Here is a 23,597-nt window from a genome sequence, read left to right on the forward strand (position 1 = left end):
AGGCCGCTCAGGTACTTACTCCTGTAGGTGTTTTATATAAGTACAACTTAAAATTAATCTGTTATCTCTCATGTTTAAAGAAGGAAGCATTGCTTAGCACTAAAACATTGTTTTCTAGTTCTTTGAAAGAGAGAAAGTACCAAAATGTGAGTCAGAAGTAGTTGGACCACTTGTCAGCCTGCAAAGGAGATCTTCTCCAGGGACAGGTAGAAATGACTTGCAGAAAAATCTTACCCTGGGCAGTAAGCAAGAAGTCTGCAAGACTTTCTTCTTATCTATGGAATCACCTAGGCAGCCAGTTTTAGCAGCAAGCCTATATTTAAAAAATTTATATCGCTAAAGCTGAAAATTAAACTTGTATCCATCACCTAGCAATCACAATTCACATCTTAATAAAGGTGCATTTCAGTCTTCTACACACACATAAAAGCAATAAGGGTTCACAAAAATCTCTTTAGTACTCTTAGTTGGTATATGAAAAGCACAAATGTAAATTGTTGCCCCTGACAGCTGATTTCTTCTGTGAAAGGCAAACAGTTGTTTCAAACTATCTAAGGGCAAGGTAGTTCTAAGGTAATTCCCAACAAGTTGAAGAAAATTTGGAAGTTTCTAACTTACTAGTAGAGAGAGAAAATTAACTTTCCAGTTGAGAGCCTGTTTCCATTCAGAAATCTTTGGGTACCTTTCAGAGAATAGCGTTGGCCATGACCCCATAGTTGCTCTCTCAGGTTTTACTGGTCCATACAATCAGACATCTGTTTCTGGAAAAGAATCCAGCTGCCTCTCTGGTCAACATTTCATTAACTTTGGCATAAATATGGATTCACAAGAAGGTACTGGGGAGGTGTTTCCTCTGCTTTATGAGTCACAGCTGCTGTAAGAGCTTTTAAATAGCTGACAGAGTAACAACTCTCTTTAAAGTTCTAAAAGGTAAAGATCAAAATTCTAGCTGTCTAAAAACCCCCAAAATCATTACATGGATTTTATAAGTACACAATAAGCCATGCATGGTGACTCATGCCTGTAATCTCAGCACTTGGGAGGCTGAGGCAGGAGGATTGGTGTGAGTTTGAGACCAGCATGGGCTACAAAGTGAGCTCAAGGCCAGCCTGAACTGCATAGTGACACCATGTGTTCAAAAGATGAAAAAAAGTATACAATAAAAGTTTAAAGTTTATTTTCAATGTATTTTTCTCTCAGATACACATAAATGATAGCTAGACCTAGAAGGGGAGAGAGAAACTTCAAGATATTTCTTTAGGCTAAATGTATTTTAGTCCCTTAAGTGAAATACTTGAAAACAGCTCATTCTGATTTCACCCAGAAGTCAGTTCTTTCCTTGGGTTCGGTCTCCCAAGGAAGACTGTTGCCAAGAACACTTAAACCAGGGCATGACTTTTATGTATGTTCTCTGGGATGGGCAAAATGCCAATGTTTCATCTGACCCACAGACAAGAATGTGTGTCTGTGGAAGTTGAAGAATGAATTTTAAGTAACAACAGAGGTTAAGGGTAGGAGCATTTGTTGGTGAAAAGAAATGGGAAATAGGAATGGTGGAATGGGGAACAGGAAAATCTCCTGAGTGACGGGAGGAGTCCTTAATGGGGTGTCCTTGGTCTCAAATTTCTAGCACAAAAGATGAACAGCCAGCTGGCTATGGTTGCATATGCTTGTAACCTCAGCAACATTCTGGGAGGCTGAGACAGATGAATCCCAACTTGGAGCACTTAGTGACTTAGCAAAGACCTGTCTCAAAATAAAAAAAAGTTAAAAGCTGAGAATGTAACTAAATGTGGCCATGGAGGCAGTTCTTAAATACCAAAAACAAATAGAACAAAAAACCCCAGTCATGGTCTATTCCGGTAAAACATTACATCAACAGGTGTAGTTTGCCAGTGTAAAGCAGGCTGGTGAAGAGTCCACAGCTGTGCTGTATTCCCTTTACCAGGCAGCACACTCTAACTAACTCCTCCCTTCCAGGAGGGGGTCATTTCCATAATCACTGAACAGGTCCTCGCCCACTGTCCAGGCTTCTGAGTGATGCGTTTCTGAGTAAAGCTGCCACAGATTTTTCACTTCAAAGCAAGAAAATGTGCACCAGGAATTTATTCTTCTAAAGTGATGTCAGAGTACAGTTAGTGCTACCCCCTCAACTTTATCCCTTTTCAAAGCCATCTCAGGCTGTGAATGTATAGCAGTGGAAATGTACTTTCCTGTAATGGATGAGGTCCTGGTTCCAGTCCAGCATCCCCTCTCAACAATTTATTGTAGATTATTTGCATTTCTATATGCATTTTATCTATTAACTTATTTGAACTTTTAGAAACACAGTTTCATGATGTAGTCCAGGCTGACCTGGAACTTTCTTTGCCTTAAAACTCCAGTATCAAAGAGAAGGGAAGAATTTTAAAAAGAATTAATGTATATCAGGTACTGTATATGTATTAACTCTCTACAATGAATGTTATCATTATGTATTGGAAACATGTAGTAATAAAAAATTAAAAATCTTTCCAATGATAATACCTGCTTTGAGTCCTAGAGTTATGTAAGAAACTAATGTAGCCAGGCATGGTGGCACATGCCTGTAATCTTAGCACTCCAGAGGTCATCCAAGCCTATAGAATCATTGCAAATTTGAGGCCAACCTGAGCTAATGAGTTCAAGGGCAACCTGAACTACATAGTAATGCCTTGTCTCAAAAAAAATGAAAGAAAGAAAGAAAGAAAGAGAACGAAAGAAAGAAAGCAAGAAAGAAAAGCAAAGAAAGAGAAAAGAGAAGAGTATACTGACTTAGGGCTAATGGACTGCAGTTCCTTAGGCAGTTGGTAGAAGCAAACCTTGATGATCATTAACTTGGAAAATCCAAGCCTATAGAATCCTGACAACTGGGCCCAGAATGGTTACTGAGGCAAAAAGATTGCAAGTTCTAGCCCAGCCTGGGCAACTTAACAATTCGGTGAGACCCAGTATGAAAAAGCAAAAAAGCCTAGGGACCTGGGGTTGTACTTCAATGTAAAAGTCTTAGGGTCAATCGAAAGTACCAATATATAAATAGTATTTTAAAAGTAAAGCTGGGCATGATATATGCATTTATAAGTAAAATATATTGGATAAGGTATGGGAGTTTCACCTGGCTACATAGTAAGTTCAGTGGCAACATGAATTACACAGCAAGACCTTGTCTCAAAAATAAATAAATAAAAATAAGTAAATCACATGAGAATGAATTAGCAAATAAAAACAAGTATTACCACTTAGTCAACACTGCTGCCATTTCATGTATCTGAAAGATTATGTTTAAAGCATTATTGAGAGGAAGGAAATAAGTAGAATTTCTTTTTTAAAAAGTTACCATGATTAGGAATTTAATTGCACACAAACAAAAGTAAGTTGGAAGCTAGAGTTGCACATGAGGCATGGAGAGCTAGAAACGTGGATGGGAAGGTGTGAGAAGACACAAAGAACCCCCAGCATCAGGGATCAACACAGACAGGAGAGAGTTCTGCAAAATTAAAAAACATTGTGAGCCCACACTCCCCTGCTGTATACAAGACCAAGCATACTCAGCTGAAGACAGTTTAATGGGAGGGAATAAAGACAATCTGAAGAGCTACAGAATTTAAGAGATTACAGGATTAGGACAAGGAAAACAGAAGATATTTCATGAGGAGCAGTATTATTAAAGTGCTGAGGGACACGATACTTTCAGCCTGGAATTCCACTTGATGAAACAGCACTCAAGACTACTGACAAAACCAGCACAGTTTTAGGTGGCTGTGAGACTTACTCTCCATTTCTCACTGGAAACCACTGGAGTCCACGATAGAAAAATACACTGCACTCAGAAGGAGTTGCTTTTCAGAAGGCAGGTTAAGGAAAATACAGTAAAGTATGTTGGCATTCAAGGATAAGGTAGGGTTTTGCTCTGGCAAAAGCCACAGCTCACAGGGACCCAGCAGACACCATTGGATGTCCATCATATGTCCATGATATGTGAAGGGGAGGAAGGGGGTTTAATCATTATGGCCATGCTGGGAAGCACAGTCATTGAGGGGCTGACAGAATTTAGGGTTTTACAGGAAAGGAGAAAAAAGGCAAGGGATGGGGTTGCATAGCTGGCTGCCTCGGTGGCCCTCGTCAAGTGGCAGTTTTGTTGATGGCATCTCAGGACAGTTTCTGGGAGGTCAGGGAGCCAGCATCGCTTGAGGCAGCTGTTCAGTTCCCATCCGTGAGAGGACAGATTCTGCTGCAGAGGCAGCCGCAGTTCCTGTCATGGGGTAACTGCTCCTGCTTGGGGAGGGACCTCACCAAGGGGTGGTCTGTGAGGCTCTGCTTCTCCCAGAGTCCAAGGTGGCTCCAGCCTTAGGACAGCGACTCAGAACATCTAGGCAGTCCCCAGAGGATCTGGAACTGTACATTTTAAAAGCTGGTAACTAGATGTCCCTTCGAAATTACCTGAGTTACTTTTGGCTTGGTGTCCTCAGCCTTGAAGGAGATGAGACAGGTTAGGTAACTAGATCTTGTGACACAGACACCAGCTGAGTGGTTGGCACAGCATACCTATGTGCAGAGCTGCGCCAGGACCTGAGCCAAAGTTTGAAAGTAAGAAAATGAAGGCAGAGACATCAAGCTTTATCTTGCTTTTAGTTACCCCTGGGTACCTGCAGACCAGCTTCTGGATCTCTGTAACAGTAACTCATCTAGATAGGCCTCCCTGAACCATGTCCATCTGTCACTGTGTTGGAGGGTCCACTGTACTGGGATGCACAACCCCCTCACCCTTCCAAAACTCACTGATCGACCACCAGGGTACAGAGTCACCCAAAGATGACCAGTCAGCACTCAGTTCCCTTCCCTGTGAGCCCTGGGTGACACTCAGGTCACACTTCCTCAGCTCCTCTGTGTGATTCTTCTTTCAGAATAATTTACGTCGCAGGCCGGGAAGGGCACATGCTTAGAGTGCTCTCTTACATCAGCGTCAGGCGCCTCACACCTGCACCAGCCATCATCTTCTATGTAAGTAGGAACCGCACCACAACGCCTGTGCCACAGGCAGAGGGCCCTCAGGTCCAGGGACGAACAAGTCCTCTCTTGCTAATTCTTCTCCCAGTGGTTTTCACTGTGTTCTGGGGTGTTGTGACCAGCAGTCCTGTCCAGGCTCTTATTACCCTATTCAAAGAACTGGAAGGGACAAAGAACATAAATGTTTAAAAAAGTTCATTGAAGGTGCTGAGGTTGAGATCAAAGGTAGGGAAAGAAGCGTGCTCTGCAGAGCAAGTGTGAGCCAGGTAAAAGCTCAGGGAGTCTGAGAGATTAATGGCCGCCATCTTTCCCACCCATTGCTTACCTTAGGGCCACCCCATGCGGGCTCTGTGAATGCTTCTGGGATACCACAGTCAGGTCCCTGTGACTGACGGTCACTCCCACTTGTTCATTTGCCTTACCATGGCCTAGTCTCCTATCTTAGAAGGAGCCAGGTTCCCTTATTCCTTGATGTGAAATATAAAAAGAATTCCCAAGACAATTGAATTTGTTCTACTTTTGTTCCTTTTTCGGAATTTACTTATGAAAGATACTATTGAAATCCCCACGTTGGTACCACTCTACTTTTTTCTTTTCTTTTTTTATAGAAAAATGTTTAAAAAATTTTTCATAACAAAATAATAGGAGAATAACAATATTTAATTCATTACATTTTAAGGTAGTTGCTCAGGCTACCAGACATGGACATAAAAATATCTCCAATCAGTATTAGAACAAAGTTTTCTTTTTAATGAACTAACAAATACTAATAGTATAACTGGCTTGCATTATTTCCTTTTTTCCTACTAACCGTTACCCTTTCACCCATCCTAGCACTCTACTTCTTTCGTATGTCCATTTGTTTGTTCTGAGTCCCTGGAAATAAGCTATGTATAATGTATGGGGGGAAAAGAACAAGGTACTTTACAAAGTGTTGCTAATATCAGTCTTTCATTACGGTCTAATAACTTACACGTCCTGTGATCTTGGGCATCGTTAAGGGAAGGTTCCCAGGGGCAAATTGTCTTGGTCATATGCAACTGTTCTGGGCATAGAGACACCTTACACATTCCTAGTGTGGGCTGCTCCACTGTGCCCTATCCCCAGAAGAGAACATGCCTTTCGCATATCCTGATAGGGATAGGGAATCTTATCCAGTGGACAAGGACACAAGTAAAGGCCCAAGTGGCCAATGCAGTCAAGATTAAAACCAGGTTTAATAGTGTAGGGTTTTTGCCCACAATCAAGACTCTCTTCAATTTAAATCCATCATCATGAAGCTGATACCATACATGCACAGATTTTGTCTAGTATTTTTCTTGCTTAAAATCTCAACTTCAAAGACTTAAAAATTAATCAGGATCTACCCAGCAAGGTTCACAGAGAACAGCTATCACCGCCAAAGTCACGTTCAACCCCAACTGCAGTGGGAATCAGGGGAAGCTTCTTTCATGCTGATCAGTTTTTCCATAGAAAAAGCTGCTCCTTCAGACTTCTATGAGGTAATAAGAAGAATGTATTTATGCATGCATGACTTGAGAATTTGTCCTTCTTTCCATTAGGGTGTGATAGCAACGATTTATATCATCCCTGGTGACATAAACAGTTTGGTGAATTATTTCAGTTTTGCTGCATGGTTATTTTATGGGATGACCATTGTAGGACTTGTTGTGATGAGGTTTACAAAGAAAAACCAGGGAAGGCCTATCAAGGTAAGTTTCATGCCCAAATGTCATGAGCAGCTCAGGTGACTAGACTGAAAACAAGCTTGCTCCTTCCTACCTGACTCTACTCTGTTTTTAAGCATCCTCTTTTAGACAGGAGTATATGCTGCATTTTATACCATAGTTTATGATCTAATAACTATCAAGTCATTTATTTTACTAAGCTATCAAGGATAACTATGACACTTTCCATGAACTGAGGAGGTCTCCCAAACTCTGGCTTTGGACCGATTCCTAAGTTCCCAACCTTTTTCAAGCTCCTTCCCACTCCCTAAATGGCTAATGGGATCTCTATCCCAACGAAGATGAAGCAGCATGTATTTTGTTTTGTTTATGTTGACTGAACAACCCCAAACTACAGTGCTATTTAGTTCTTAGGGAAGCAGGGCACAAATATAAGAAAAAATTATGCAAATGATCAGGAGAAGAATAAGAACATCGTCTTCAACTTTAGGAAATTCAGAGCTTTTGCATTGAGCTATACCCTCAGTCTGTTTTTCTCCTTTCTTCTTTTCCTCCTTCTTTCTCCTGCTCCTCCTGCTCCTCCTGCTCCTCCTGCTCTTCCCCTTCCTCCTCCTCCTCCTCCTCCTCCTCCTCCTCCTCCTCCTCCTCCTCTTTCTTCTTCTTCAGTAAGATCTCACTAAGTTGTAAATTGCCCAGACTGGGCTCAAGTTTTATAATCCTCATGCCTCAGCCTCTCAGAGTGCTGACATTACAGATGTGTATCTGCAGGCCTGGCTTAGCTTTAGCTTTTGTTTTAGAAATCTGTCTAATTACAGATTTAATTACACTGTCTCTGGACCTCTATCATGTTCTTGGACTCAGCTGAGGAAATGGGTATCTTGCTTGGACTTTGACAATGCCTCCTTACTCAGCTCATTCAGCTGGCAAGAGCATGGATGGTGGCTGTATACATTTTAAATTTTCATAAAATCCCCCATTAAATGAAACAGAATCAATAACAGAGCCAAAGGAAAACCCCACAGCCAACATCTTCAACACAAAAGAAAGAAATGCTGTGTTGCCACAAAGCCCACAATCTGCATGGAAGCACCACAGGCCCCAGTGGGGGGCGCACTGGGCGGGTTCCCAGAAGACCCGAGGCCTGGAAGTGGGAAGCAGGCAGCAGGGCTGCCTCAGTCCCCAGGTGTCCCGGAAGTTCCCTGCAAACGCTCCTGGCCAGGATGCAAACACTTCCAGAACCACTACAAACAGTGCTGGGCACAGAAACCACTCGGAAAGTGGAAGCACACTGGGACCCAGGAAACGGAGCTGGGGACACACATCTCCCGTAGGGAGCGGGGAGCACAGAGAGGCTGCGCCACGTTCAAAACAGTTTAGGAAACAGAACTGTTCCACAACCATCAGCAAAAAGGAGCACAAGAGCAAGGAAGCGTTCCAGGAAAGAGGGCTGGAATGGGAAATGAAAACACGTGAAAGTGAAGTGAAGGGATTCGAGGAGAATAAGTAGAGGAAACAGAAAAAGGAGGCTGTAGTACCTGCACAGTGAGTCCGTGAAGAAGAGGAGAGTGACATCAGTTCTCGAGAATTCCACAAATTACAGATCAAGAGTATTTCCGGAGGGAGAAGGAATGAGTGGAGGGAGGGCTCCACCCTCCACGGACACAGTGAGAGGCCCACAGTGCACCTGGCAGACAGGCCAGGAAGTGCAGGCTGACAGAATGACTCGGTGTGCAAACCTCCTTGGGCACCCACTCCCGCTTTCCTGTTCCACCGCCATTCCCAGTTCACTTACAAAGAAGAAGAAGAAGAAGAATCCTAGTGTCAGATGTTTTCTTATCAATATTTCATGCCAATGAAATTGAAAACAATGGAGCAATATATGCCAGATACTCAAAAGAAAGAAAAAGTAAGTCAATATTTTTCTATTTTAAAGAGAACAAAACAAAACAAAAAGAAAAACAACAGCAGAAAGCAAATGAGAGTAGAACAATGCAAGCAATTCAGGACTTCAAAACAAGACAACAGGAAATCAATAGTGGCTATGTCTCCTGTTTTCTTTGAAAGTCACTTCTTGGCCTTTTGGCTAAGACCAACTGTTGTTTTCTTTCAAATAGTTGTCCATACCTTCATATACAATAAAATCAAAGAAAACAAAATAGTATAAAACCAACCAAAACAAAAAAATGAAGCATTGTGAGACTTTGAAACAAGACAATAGGAAATCAACAATGGCTACCATACTGTCTCTTGTTTTTTTCAACCTGCTGTTCATACTATTCCACATAAAAAAATCAAACAAAGCAAAACAGATTAAAACCAATTAAACAAAAGAATGAAAGCATTATAAAACTCCAAAACAAGATAATAGGAAATGAACAATGGTTACCATAATATATCCTGTTATCTTCAAAATAGCTGCATGTACCATCAGACACAGTAAAATCTAACAAAACATGAAAGAATAAAACCAAACCTAACAAAATTATGAAAATAATACAAGAGTTCAAGACAAGATGATAAGTTAACAGTGATCACCACCTTCCTCTCCTAGGTATTTCCTTCCCTATCAGTTTTAAAATATCTATTGTGCTTTTTGGGTCCCACTAACTCGGTTTGTTTCTTGTGCTAGGGTTCACGTGTATGAGTTCAAACCATTTTGCCCATGAACGTCATCTCCAGTTGGATCCATTTACCTACAAGAGCATTGAGATTACCCTACTTTATAATGGGGTAGCTTTCCGTTGTATGAACATACCGTATCTTTCTTATTCATTCTGTGATGGTTGATGGTCTCTTGTCACATGGCACAATTGTTTTCTCTCCTTTGATTTTCAGTCTGTGAATATTCTTTTGAGTTAAATGTGTTTACTGAATACAGTATATTGATGGATCTTGTTTCTTGATCCACTCTCCTTGTGTGTCTTTTTATTGGTGAATTGAGGCCATATACATTAATGGTTACAAGTGGCATGCCTTGATTCGTCTCTGCCCATGCTTTCCTTCTGCTGGTGGCCCTCCACTTTTCTCCTTTATTCAATTGGCAGTCCTCCTCTGCTCATGTTCCTGGGAACCGGGGTCATCTTTATCTATCTCTAGAATGTCCTTTAGCACTCTTTGTAGTGTTGGTTTGGTGGTCATGAATTCCTTCAGTTGTTCTTCATCATGGAAGTATCTTATTTTTCCATCACTTCTGAAAGATAGTTTTCAGGGTACATTAATCTGGGTTGGAGGTTGTTTTCTTTCAAGATTTGAAACACTTCACTCCAAACTCTTTTTGACTTGATGGTTTGTGTTGACAAGTCTGCTGTGATTCTTATTGGTTTTCCTTTTAGGCGATCTGTTTCTTTTTTCTAACAGCTTTTAATATTTTGTTCTAGTGCTTAATTTCTGGGATCTTGATTGTTATGTGTCTGGGTGTAGATTTACTTTGGTTATGGCTAGCTGGAGTTCTATATGCCTCACTTATCTGTATGCCAGATCCTTTTCCCATGTTTGGGAAGTTTTCTGCTATTACTTCTGTAAATAGCCTTTCATTTCATTTGTATTGACCCTTGCTTATTAACTGATACCTATCGCACTTAACTTACTTTTCTTTGTGTCATCTTGCAGTATAAAATTGTTATTTCCTGGTTCTTTGCTATTTTTAGCAGATTTTTCCTTTCCTGATTGCTAGCTAAGATCCTGTCTTCAGGGTCCAAAAGTCTATCTTCAGTCTCTTTCAAGCAGTTTTCCCAGCTTTTGATCAACTTTTTCACTTCCTGCATATATCTTTGACTCTGTTTCATGCATTGTAATTCCTTTGTATGTTGTTCATTCAAGGTTTTTATCATTTTCCTGTGCTCCTCTTTTTTAATCTGTGTCTTCTTTAGATACACTCAGCAATTTTTTCATTATGCTTGTTATTTCTTTTACCTGAGACATTATTTCTGATTTGATTACTTTTTTATTTTAAAGAGGATAAAATGGAATAAAACCAATCAAAACAAACCAGTGTGAGAGACATAGGACTTCAAAACATTACAAAATCAACAATAGTTACTATAATGCCTTTTGATGTCTTCAAATAGCTACAGATAACTTTGAAGGTAAGAAAAATCAAGCAGAACAGAATAGAATAGAAACAAAAACAAAACAATAAATGCAATAAGGACTTCAAAACAAGCCTATAGTAAATCCAAAATTGCTACCATAATATATGTTACTATCTTTGAAATAGCTGCTCCTGCTATCAGATTTGACATAATCAAATAAAACAGGAGAAAATAAAACCCAACTCCAAAAAACAATGGAAACAATATAGGACTTCCAAAATAAAACCATAGAAAATCAACAATTGCTGCAACCCTCAGAAGGAGATCTCCCCTAGATGTCAGACTGTGTACCACTATCCTCTGAACCTATGATCAGACCACTGGCCATAGACCTGTAGTGTTAGTAGAACACCTAAGCACCAGAGGCATCCAATTGCATTTCATCTTCATAGCTATCATCACAGCCTGTGTTTCTTCAGATAAGCCTGTTGCTTATGTTGGGGTGGGGGGATGGGAGGGTTGATACTTTTTATTTGTCAACCCATACACCAGAAGGGGCTGGGGTCTGGCTATTTCAGTCTAGCAGTGGCCTGCCATGGCGCTGGTTCCCAGACTGGGTCTGCTTGCTGGTATGGCTTTATTTTCTCTACCCCCTAGTTCATGAAAGGTGCTGACTAATGGGGAGAAGGTGGAGTCTGTCTATTCCAGTCTAGCAGTGGCCTGGTGGTCCACACATGGTGCTAGTTCCCAGACTGGGCTTGTTTGCTGGTGCAGCTTTGTTCTCTCTACCCCTAGTCTGTGAATGGTGCTTACCCATGGGGAGAGGCTGGGGTCTGTCTGTTCCAGTCTGTTAGCAGGCTGCACATCTGATCTGATTACTTTTACAATCTCATGAAGTTGTTTCTTTACTAGAGTTGCTATCCTCTCGGAGACTTCAGGTATGTGACTTCCATGTTTTTCCATGACTGTATCTCCAAAACTTGTTCGGTATGGGCAGGAGGTCTGGGGTTGCCTTTTACTCTTTCATCTTGACATTGTCCTGGGTGCCTCCCAACAAGCTGGTTGTGGGGTCCCAGGCACTTCCCACATTGGTTGCCCTTCTGCAGTGTAGGGGAATGGGACAGGCACCTGGGTTTCTCTGGCCTCAAGTGTCCAAGGAATTAGCAGGGTATGGGATGGGCTTCTCTAGACCCATACAGCGACACTGGAGCTTCCCTGATGCCCAGGGGTGCATGGTGGTGGGGCTGCTTTTCTCAGCCTGTGTGTCTACACTGAAACTCCCATGATGATGGAAGGCACACAAGGGCATGTTTGTCTGATTCTCCCAGTGGGCAATGGCTGCCCAAAGAAAGCTAGGGTTGCCAGTGGTGACCTGTGGGTGCACAGGACTTACCTGGCTGTGTTTCTCTGCTTACATTGGCTGCCTGCAGGAAGCAAGCTTTCTGATAGCAATGGCTAGAAAACACAGGTAAATCTGTGGGTCCCGCTCCCCATGCTGGCTAACTGCATGAAGCAAACCTTTTTATGGTGGTAGCCAGCAGGCAGAGGCAGGTCTCCCTGCTCACATTGGCTGCCCACAGGAAGCCAAGCCAATGTCTGTATACCCAGTCAAGCTGACCTTGATCAATACAATTAGTAGGATGAAAGGAATAAAGGTACATATTATCATATGTGCATTTCCATAATAATCAAGTGTAGAATGAGCTTCAGAAACCGTGAAGTTATTGGCATAAGGTGAGTCTATTAGCTACAGGGTTAAGACGAAGTGTTGGTGACAGAATGATATGTCAATAGCATGCAACAAAAACGGAAGGAAGGGGATTTAGCTCAGCAGCATAAGCGTCTGCCTTGCAAGCAGGCAGTCGTGAGTTTGATCCCTGGTACCAATAAAAAAGAAAAAGACAAAAAAGAAAAAAAAACGGAAGAAAGAATGATATAAAAAGTATGTGCCAATGTAGGAAAGAATGTCAAAAAGCTCCTAATTAAGGACACTAAATTAGGTATGGTGACCCATGCCTATAATCCTAGCACTCTGGAAAACAGAGACAGGATAATTTAAATTGTTCACAAGCCTGAGTAACTTAGTAAGACCCTGTCTCAAAATATAAGGTACCTAGAAGGCAACTTTGTGTGAATGTCCTAGGTTCCGTACTAACACACACACACACACACAGGCACACACACACATCAGTTTACTTCCTAACATAATATGTATTAACTTACGTTACTCATATTTACTTATTGTTTTTTAGCTATATTTGAGGATGCACTTTGGGAATTTGTGTTTTCAAATAATGCATAATATTTTCCCACTTAAAATAAGAGAAATGGGTTCTTAGGAGTGTTTATCTACAGACTGTCATTCTTTGAGGGCACCAAACTGATACTAAGAAAACAATTAGGTGTAGAAATCTAACACAAAATAACAGGAGAGAACACAGACCAACCTTATCCACAGTATGAATAAACTGATTTATTTGGGTTCAATCAGTCATTATGAGAAAACAGTTTTCCAGACAAATTGACAAACTTTGGAAAACTAAAAACAAAGGACAAAGAGAACCAGGTCTCACCAGGAGGTGATCTGCACCTGGAAACCAGCACCCTGCACAGGCCACTGCCAGAGTGGAGTCAGCCAGACCGAAGCGTCTCTCCATGTGTCAGCATCATTCATGGACTGTGCAGGGAGAGAACAAGGCCTCACTAGGAAGTGATCCCTGCCTGGAAACCACATCATTTTCACTGTTTTGTTGAGTTGGGTTTTGTTCTTTTTTATTTTGTTTGATTATATTAAGTCTGATGGCATGAGCAGCTATTTAAAATATAGCAAGACATATTATGGTAGCAATTTTGGATTTAGTGTTGGGTTGTTTTGAAGTCTTTCATTACATTGATTGTTTTGGTTTTATTGTTTCTATTCTATTCTATTTTGTTTGATTTTTACTATGTCCAAAGTTATCTACAGCTATTTTGAAGACATCAAAAGGCATTATGGTAACTATTGTTGATTTCTGTAAGGCTTTAAAGTCCTGCATCACTTATACAAGTTTATTTTTATTAGTTTTATTCTGTTTTATTTTCCTTGGTTTTATCTTCTTTAAAAAAAAACAAAAACCAATTGACATGCAAAGAATCATCAGGTCAATGAAAAACAGAAAACAGGACCAGACCAGCACTCAGGCCCAAAGTACAACTTATAAAGGCAAAGACAAGTAAGGTGAAAGCTAAAATTCACTCTGAAGAGAGAAGTTATGAAACCTCTTTGCATTATACAGCTTATTTACTAAGCAGAAATTATAGAATGTATGAGAAGAAACACACACTAATCTCGGTTTGGAAAACACCTCCTTCAACACCTCCTTGTAAAAGTGGCTGAAGCACCAGGGATGATCACAAAGCAGATCTCAGAGTTTATGTCACAGCCTCCCTGCCACCAGCACACGCCTCAGGTGTACCCCGGACCTGGCTGAAGACTGATGATCTTTCATGGCAAAAAGAAAACCCTGGTACTTCACAAACACTGTAAACCACACAACTTACCTTCTCTGCGGTGGAACAAAACAGAGACCACTAGAAAAAGTATGCTTTTTGGTCTGAATAGAAATAGGAAATGAAAGTATATAAATTCCTAAAAATGAACAATAATGAAAAGAAGACATATACTCCAAGAATGTAAACTTCAACATTTCACTTAAGGTTTGTTTTAATGAAAATGAAAGAAATAGAAAACAGGATATCAAAAAGCAAGAGATAGAACAACAAATTTAAAAAGGAATGAATGAACTTAGAGGAGCTTAGCATGTTAGAAAAGAGAAAAACAGCAATGAATGAGTAATGTCAGCAGCCAGACTGGCAAATTTGAAAGTTTTCCCTTTTAATTGCCCTAGAAAAAATGATGGCAGTGTGTGAATTTTAGAATTTTCCCGTGATTCTAATTCTGCAGAGGGCTGTCTTCACAAATTTTGCTTTCCTAAGAAACTGATATTGTATCTAGGAATTCAAATTTAATTTTATAAAGTTGCCCATAATAGTCTTAGGACCAATTTTTTAAAAAGCTTCCTATGTATGAAGTTTATATCTCTAGTTTTTGGATTTTCTCCTTTTTTATATTTTAAAAAAATTTTTCAAATTATTTGTATGACCAGGTGTGGTGTTGTGTGCCCACAATCCCAGCCTTTGGGAGGCTGAGGCTGCCTGTAATCCCAGCTGAGCCAGGAAAATGGCTTGCTGTGAGTTTGAGGCCAGCCTGGGCAACACAGTGAGTTGAGGCCAGCATGAACCGCATAGTGAGGTCCTATCAAAAACACAAGTAAAATTATTTGTACAGAAAATAACATTGATGCCAAGCCTTATGGAGATAGCATATAAGAGAAAACATTAGCCAATCTCACTTATGAATAATATTATTAATAAATGGTATCTAGTTACATTAAATAAGAATATGTCACAAGCTCAGGCTGTGAGACTGGCTAAAGATCATAAGTTCCACTAACCTAATTTATGGATGAGTTTAATTCACTCCCTTACTATATGTTTGCAGAAAACTCCTGTCATCACCACAGATGAAAAGTAAAATTCAACACACATTAACAATGAAATAAACAGGAGTTAATAAGGGCCTTCATATGCACTCTGCACACATGGCAAAAGTTGTTATAAGTATAGAGGTCCATGCTAAGATCAAGAATAAAAATTTCTTGTGTTTCTATTATTTAGCATTGTTCTAAGGATATTAGCAAGACAATGAGAAGGAAACGGATCTCTAAGCCCAGTTCTGGTGGAGCACACCTGTAAGCCCAGCAGCCTGGGAGCCAGAGGAAGGATGATGGTGAATTGGAGGCCAGCCTGGGGAATAGACCCTGTCTAGAAAAACAGTGTGCACAGCTGCAATTACCAAGCATCGTGCTTCTCTCTGTCTCTGTCTCTGTCTCTGTTTCTGTCTATCTCTCTGTACTGATATACAGGAAAGTCCCAAGTCAGTTAAATGACGCCCTGAGGAAGTGATCACACTGAGGTAGAATTAGACACTGTATAGGACAAACCATCCCATTTCTTCAACAAATAAGAAACATGTTCATCAGTTTCTTCACCAATGAGACACAATACCTGATCCCTGTAACTTATACTTCAGCTGACATTTTAGTTAGTGGTTAGCTGGCTCCAAGGCAGGGTGGCATGGCAGAGGGGCACAGTGGAGGAAAGGAAGCAGAGAGATGGTCCAGGGAGGAGGAAAGAGGGAGTTAGATACTGCCCAGTCTCACCCACAAAGACCCCTCTCTCCAGGCAGGCCTGCACTCCTAACAGCAGGCAAATCATGGTGCCTTTCAAAGGCCCTGCCTATGATTCCACAGGGACTTAGGGGGACACATAGAAGCTACAACAAGTGATAATATTTAAAAAAAAAAAAAAGAGGGTAAGGAATAAACTGGTTTAAAGAAAGAAGTTTTCACTACTTAAGAGAAATATTTGCTAATGGTTAAAATACCCTGATGTCTAGTGTAGTTTTATATTCTTGGAAAAACAAAAAGGTAGAGTAGATGATTGTCAAAGTTACATTAAAATTACAAGTGATTGTCAAAATTACATTAAAATTCTTAATCTGGGTGTGTTGGCATAGCCTATAATCCCAGCATTTGGGAGGCTGAGGCAGGGGGGATGGCCACAAATTGATGGTCATCTGCCCATGTAGTGATTTCAAGGTCAACCTGAACTACACAGTGAGATCTGGTGGCAAAATCAAACAAACAGGGAGAAAGATAATACAAAAATTCTTGAAATTGAAAGAGTAGTACCTGGAGTTCATTACACTCTTTTATGGATTTGTTCTTTAATGAAAAAAACTACAGGAAATAAAACCACCACCAAGGGCTAAAGCATGACCCCTGTTGGCTGTCTCTTGCAGGTGCCCATTTTCATCCCCATCTTGGTGACTCTTGTATCCGTGTTTTTGGTTCTGGCCCCGATCATCAGTAATCCCGCCTGGGAGTACCTCTACTGTGTGCTGTTCATCCTGAGCGGCCTTATATTCTACTTCCTTTTCGTCTACTGCAAGTTTGGATGGGCTCAGAAAATCTCAAGTAAGTAACAGCAGGAGGCTGCTTGAGGTTAGTGAAGGGCAGACAGAAATAACCATCCATCCATCCAACCTTCCATCGTGCCCAGCTGTGAGGCCTTTTACCTACATTTTTCTAACTGTACTCACTGGACTTCCTGACTTGTGTTCCAGAGCCAGTTACCATGTACCTACAGATGCTGATGGAAGTTGTCCCACCAGAGAAGGTCCCAGAGTAACAAGTGTGTCTCTTTAGCTCATCAAAGCTGTGATGAATTTGTTTTTATAAGCACTATTTGTGATTATTTCTCCATCTTTTTTGTGAAAAACTTTTCAGATGTTTATGTAATTGTTATTCTTCAATGGCTATAATTTTATGCATGGGGCTTTAGAGAAAATAAGTAATAAGTGTTTGCTAAGCTCATCAATAGGAAAGTCACCTAACAAAAGGCTAGTATCAGGGTTGCCCAAAACCCACTGGCATTCTGATGGCAACTATTTAATAAGGGCACATCACTTACTTAAACACAGAGTATGTCTGGGGCATAATTCAGAGGTACAGAGCTTGTGGCATTGTGCCGAATTCCATCCCCAGCAGTGCAAATTAAATAATTAATTATGTAAATTAAAATAAAAGGTATTTCTTAAACTCAGTGATCTATAGGTCTTTCTTTTATATAAAGTAGGTGATTTTTTTGTTTGATTGATATTGTCTTAGTTCATTTTCCCATTACTGAGACAAAATACCTGACTTCCAGGTTTAAAGGAGGAAAGGTGTCTTTGGTTCACAGTTCATAGAAGTTTCAATCCATAATTGGCTGGCTCTGAGGCTTGGGGCATGGCAGAAGGCATCACGGGGCATGCAGGAGGCAGAAGAGCAACAGGCAACAGCAGTAGCCCTCTTTCTGTCCCTCATCTTCTATCCTGAATATCTGCCCTTAGGATGAGTGGAGTCACAACCAGGGCAGGCTCTCCTGAATCTCTACATCTAGCCCCCTCTGAAGCCAGACCTATGACTGTATGATGCATTGCAGAACATCTATACACAAGCCTTAATATTCCACCATTGGCCCCTGAAAGGTCCATGTCCCTTTATGCATAAGGCATTTTAGACCAGGTCTGAGAGTTGCCAAAGTCTTAACAGTTTCAGGATGGCTGAGAAGTTCAAGTCCAAAGTGTCCTCCAAGATTGAAGCCATATTCTTAGCTGAAATGTCCATAGAAATGAAAAGAAAGTTAAATATTTCCAACATTCACAGGCACAAATAAACATTCCCATTCCAAATAAGGGGATAGAAAGGAATGGGACCAAAGGAGGTACAAAATCCAGTAGGGCAAACATTAATTTTCATAGTCCCACATCCAGCATCTGGGGTAATCTGTGGCAAGATGTGAATTCCAAAGCACTTGGGTGGCTCTGGTCCTATAGTATTATCAGTGGGCCAGCTCTGCTCAGTTCTTGCACTTTTCCTCAGGTTATTCATATTCCTGGCTTCTCCAACATTATGGGGCCTCTACTGTGCTTCTGCTTCACAATTACACCTTTACGCACTGCCTGGCCTCCCCGGTCTTCTTCTGAAATCTAGGTGGAAGCCTTGCTCTTCCCACAACTGTTTCATTCTGCAGGCACCTAAAACAAGCACCCTGTGGTTGATGCCAAAGTCTGCTGCCACCTGGAGGAGTAGCCAGGCTTTCTGCCCTCTTGGCCATGGGGGTCAAGTGCCTGGATTGCTGAGCACTATAAATCATATCCAAAGAAACAAATTCTCTAGGCCGCTAACATTCTGGAATATGGTACTTTGGGGTTCTCTTCTCACAGAAAAGTCTTTCACCTTTGTGAATTTGATGCTGCAAAGGCTGAAGTCCTGTTGGGTTCTTGTGATGTTCTCAGACCATCTTGTTCATTGTACTGTGCAACCAAGTTCTCCTGTGCTCTATCTTTGCAATCTGTATCTTTACTGAGCTTCCTTTCTGGCCAAACTCAAAACACTTTAAATCATTTTGATGGCTCTCTGCTCTTGATTCTCAACAATGATCTGGCAAAAATCCCCCAACAGGAGCCATGCCACCACCTCAACATTAGACTGGCCTTGAAATTTCTGCCTGATTTATTAGTCCACTGACCTTAACCTTAGTCTTAGGTTAGGTAAAGACTCTGGGGAAGAGCAAATGGAGACAGATTTTCTACCAAAGCACAACACTCATAATTTGGAGTCCAAATGCCAAAGGAGTTCTTTTTTCCTAACTGAAACCTCCTAAGCCTGGACTTTATACAAACATTTATACCAGCATTCTTGTCTTCTGAACTCTGACTTGCATCTTCAATCAAGTGTAGTTTAAAGCGTTCCAGGGATGATTCTACAGCCAGCATCTCAAAATCTTTGTAAACTCTTCCTGCAAGCCTGTTCCAAAGGTTCCTGAATCACATGGGCAGGTACGATCACAGCATATCCCCACTTTCAGGACCAAAACCTGTTGTAGTTATTTTTAGTTATTGCTAAGACAAAATAGAGTTAAAAGATGAAAGGTTTATTTTGACTCAGAAGTTGAAGAAGTTTCAATCCATGATTGGCTGCCTCTGCGGCAGGGTGTCATGGTAGAGGAGCATCACAGAGCAGGAGGGAGGCAGCAGAAGGCAAGTAGCAGAGACAGAAGCAGCAGCAGCCCGCTTCTGTCCCTCATATTCCATCCAGGCCACCCACCCTTAGAGAGGACCACGCTTCATCCCAGCATCGCATCCCTAATTCCAGCACCACACACTCCCTAGATCCAGCCACCCCTGAAAAGCCAAACCTATACAGGGACATCTAGATACAAAGCAAAAGAGATACAGATTAGTGGACAGTATTTTAAGAAAATGTTTTAAAGTTCGTTTTGTGCTGACTCTTTCACACCTCCAAGTACTGCCACCTGTCTGCTTAACATGGGATGTACATGGCAGGTTTTTACCAGGCTGAGCAACAAGGCCCTCCTCAGGAAGTCTGAACACCCTTCCAGATCCAATGGAAGCCTGTGTGACAAGCGCCAGCTTCCTTGTGGGTCACACCACCAGTTCCCAACCACTTTCATTGTAGAAATTATATTTTCCATGAGTGCCATACAGAGCATACAATTTAATTCACTGTGCTTTTTGGTGACTAAAATGCCAATGAAAGCTATTGGGAACCGTAACATTTCTAGGAGAACATGAAAATTTTATTAAGGAAATGCTTCAGAAGTCATTCACATCACAACGGAGTATGTGAACAATTTTAGAAGCGTAGCCACTAATGTATTTGCCTTGCATTTCACATATTTTCCCACCATGCAACCCATGTGCTTTAACAGCAGTATGGAAAACCAAGCCCTGTTTACATAGCCAACATTCTACGTCCTACAATATACTATTCAGAGCTTTAAATATTAGAACATTTGAGTGTCTGAAAACAAAGTCAAAATTTAAATCCCTAGCCCTCCTGCCCCAGTGCCTACAGTGTCTTCAGTGGCCCACAGAGTCAGCACTGTGCCCTCTGTGAGGTAAGTGACACTGCCATCAGCACCGGGAGCAGGTGCAAGCACTCTGGGACCTGCCACTGCCATTCCTTTGGGCCCCGGCACAGCAAGCTGGTGCCCATGGGAAGCCAACGCTCTTAGGACAGGAAGCCGTGCTAATGGCCAGCCCCCACCTTCAGGGTGACCACTGAGAAGGAATCTTTCCAGCAAACACCAGAACTCTCTTCTTCCTCTGAAATCACCCAACTTCACAAGCCACAATGATAATGCCAACCTATCAAAGTCACTCGGGAGCAAGGACTCACTCCTGCAGCTGACCAGACTGGGCCACACCATTCACTGGAGCGCAGGGGTCTGACATCTGTTGAGTCTCCACACACACCCAGATGAGGTCCCTGCCCAGCACCACTCTGGGCACTGCCTATGGAGAAGAGAGGCTGTGCATGAGCTCAGCATCTTATTTCACAAATGAAGAAACAGAGTGAGAGCAGAACCCAGCCTTGCTCATGGGACAGGGTTATGTGTTTACCACAGTTCAAGCAGAGGCTGTCACCTGGGAGGTACAGGAGCCTGAGCACCCACACTTTTTGAGATGTGACAAAAAGAGATGTCTTGCAGTGGTTGCGTACCTGTCATGTTCTGTCAGTGTTCCGTTTCACTTCTAGAGGAAGCCAACAGATGTTGAGGAAGTGCACAGGGGTTTGTTTTGGGGTGGGGTGGGGTGCTGGGGGTTGAGCTCCGGTATACTGTACCCCTGAACTATGTCCCCATCCCTTTTTGAGGCAAAGTCTTGTTAAGTTGCCCAGGTCAGCCTTGACCTGGTGATTTCCCTGCCTCAGCCCCAAGTGCCTAGCTTTGTACTTTTTTAAATCTGAGAAGAAATCTAAAGATGAAAGGCCAGCCCCAGGCTATTCCTGCCTTAAGTGCCAGCCAAGAACTCTCAGGATCCCAGGTGCTACAACCTTACCACGGGTGCTCATCACCCCCTCTGTTCTGAAGGTTATCTGCAGGCACTGCACAGGTTCCCAGTATGTTGCCAAAAAAGACCTCTTAGTCCAGCATGGAAACTGCAGCTCATATGCTGTAGAGGGCTGTTTGTATCACTGAAGGCTCTAAAAGGTCCCTTTGCAAGTCCCCAGTGCTGTCTGCAACTCACAGCTTGACCTGTAGAATAAGCCTGGGTCTCACTGGCCTCACTAAAGCCATCCCACAATGTCCTTGGGAAAAGATGTGCACTCACTTCTCTCAGTGCTAGCAGTGCCTGGAGAACAGGAAAAGTGTCAGTACTTTTACTCAGTCAATGGCCACGTCTGTGAGACAGCTGCCTCATTTACAAGCACAAGACAGGTTTTGAACATTGTACCAAACATAAAGGTAGGTCTAAATGACAAAAAACTTGTGGGCCGACTCCAGACCAGAATGTCACGGTTTGCTCTCTGCCACTTAAAGCAAAGCTGAGCTTGTCACGATGTGTATGAGAGGCAGCGAGGGGGATACACGGTCCAGCCTGGGCTTGGACCAGTCCTGCACTCTTTGCTTCTTCCACATTTGACAACCAGCATCTTCTTTTATAACTTGTTTTTAGGTGGACTGAAAGTTTTTCACCATGAGCCATCCTAGTGCCACCAGCCAACACTTAGTAGAGTCTTATCCTTCAGGTGAAAAAAAGCCTTGGCTATGAATGCTTGTTTTCTTCTCTCCCAGTCACTCAGCGATGTCCACTATGTTCAGAGGCCTCTGGCTGCTCTTCAAGGCTTAACGCACATTTTCATTCACTGTCACTGTCCTCGGAGTCATCTGCACTGCTGTCACTGTCTTCAGTCACCTCGGCCACTTTGCAGGACAGGTTTCGAGCACTTACAACTACAAGAGGTAGATGTTCCATAAAATGTGAAAGTACAGATTCATTAGTTAACCACCTCCCCACCCCACCCCCACCCCCCCGTGATTTTGGCCAATGTAGAACTAAGAATACCTGTAAAACTGGTATAGGAAGGGGTGGGTTGGTAAGTACTCTTACGGGAGCATTTAGCACCAAGATCAACCACAAAGAGAAGGAAATTTCTAAGGGCTTTTAGCCAAGCAGCCCCTTTGCAGAGTCTGATTCCCTCAGATCAGCTGGTATTCCCTCCCTGCTCCCTCCCACCCTGGCCTCAGGCTCCTCCCCAGGCAGCAGGCCCTTCCCATCTCACCTTCAGGGAACAGGCCCTCCTCTCTGTCCTCATCACATTCTTCCCAGTGGTCAAAGTCAAAAGCCACATTAGGATTCTGTTCAATACAACATTTTACACAAGTGAGCAGATTTGACAGCCACGGGTGAAGACCTCCAACCACAGTTCACAACGCACCTTCTGCCGGAGTAAGCCACACCAGGATCCCCTTTGCTCTTTTGCAAGAGTGATGACAGGCTCCTCATTTGTAATTACACACTTGCAGTCTTCTCTTATGATGTTGGCCTGCAGCTCCAAATCAGCCAAGTAAAATCTGTCTCCCACCAAGCTATCTTAGTCTCCTTAAAGGAAAGAAACTTCTTGGAGCTTTATACATTTCAAATGTGGTACAGGGATTATTCCTGGGGATATAAGAATGGTTATATAGGCCTTTCCCAGAAATGGGTCCAATTCCCAGAAAGGAAAGACCCATTAGAAATGCTGGTCCCAAATCACTCACATATATAACATGGATCCCAGAGATAGTAGAGGCCAAGAGGGAAGTCAATCCCACACTCGGGCTTCCTGGAGAGATGGGAGAATTCCTATCTGTGCTTTATGAGACAGGAAGGGAAGAAGTCTAGTTTGAAACCTACAGCAGTGCAGGTCGGGGCCTCGGCAGGCTTTCTTTCTCATCTTAGCCTTGAAACCAAGAGATGCTTTACACTACATGTCCATCTCTTCTTCCAGATGGGGACCGGGCCATCTGCCCTGCCACCATATTCCCCCCGGAGTGTCTTCTTAAGCACTGCAGACAGCTAGAGTTTGAGAAAGGAGGGCTGATCTTTTCTTGTACTAGAGCTTGGTCAAGAAAGGAGGCCAAGTGTGGGCTATAAACACCACACACCAATTGGACACACTGCACAAAATAGAAGGAAAGTGGGGTGCAGTGGTTTAGATCCAATTATCTAGTTAGTCTCAGACATTCTGTGAGTGGCTGTCTCATTGATCCATTGACCCTCCTCAGTCAGCTGCTTTGGGACCAGTCCCCTCCCTTTGTCCCAGTGGGGAGTGACCCAACCTAGGGCTCCAACAGAGAGAAAGAAAACCAGAGAGTCTCACGGATAAGGGGCCTGAACCTCCACATCCTGGAATCAGGG

General features: G+C 42.3%; 1 protein-coding gene and 1 long non-coding RNA gene across 3 annotated transcripts in view; one reads left to right on the forward strand and one right to left on the reverse strand.

Annotated features, from left to right (window-relative positions):
• Positions 1–17,449, forward strand: part of LOC100725370 (b(0,+)-type amino acid transporter 1-like) — a 28,087-nt gene extending 10,638 nt beyond the window's left edge. The window contains exons 10-13 of one of the 2 annotated variants that reach the window (XM_003466682.3): positions 4,923–5,019; positions 6,588–6,737; positions 16,647–16,821; positions 16,971–17,449. In XM_003466682.3, the coding sequence (XP_003466730.1) occupies positions 4,923–5,019; positions 6,588–6,737; positions 16,647–16,821; positions 16,971–17,035 (487 nt within the window). In that variant the 3' untranslated portion in view covers positions 17,036–17,449. The remainder of the gene's footprint in view (positions 1–4,922; positions 5,020–6,587; positions 6,738–16,646; positions 16,822–16,970) is intronic. The other variant, XM_013149136.2, reaches the window with a different exon arrangement.
• Positions 17,450–20,555: 3,106 nt separating this feature from the next.
• On the reverse strand, positions 20,556–22,798 carry LOC111755854 (uncharacterized). The gene is made up of 3 exons (XR_002790411.2): positions 22,636–22,798; positions 22,480–22,555; positions 20,556–22,150 (listed from the first exon to the last, which is right to left on the reverse strand). It is a non-coding gene; the product is annotated as an uncharacterized LOC111755854 (long non-coding RNA).
• Between the last annotated feature and the right edge of the window lie 799 nt (positions 22,799–23,597).

This window comes from Cavia porcellus, unplaced genomic scaffold (genome assembly GCF_034190915.1).
Source record: "Cavia porcellus strain 051 isolate PalLab524CR breed Dunkin Hartley unplaced genomic scaffold, mCavPor4.1 scaffold_7, whole genome shotgun sequence".
NCBI lineage: Eukaryota > Metazoa > Chordata > Mammalia > Rodentia > Caviidae > Cavia > Cavia porcellus.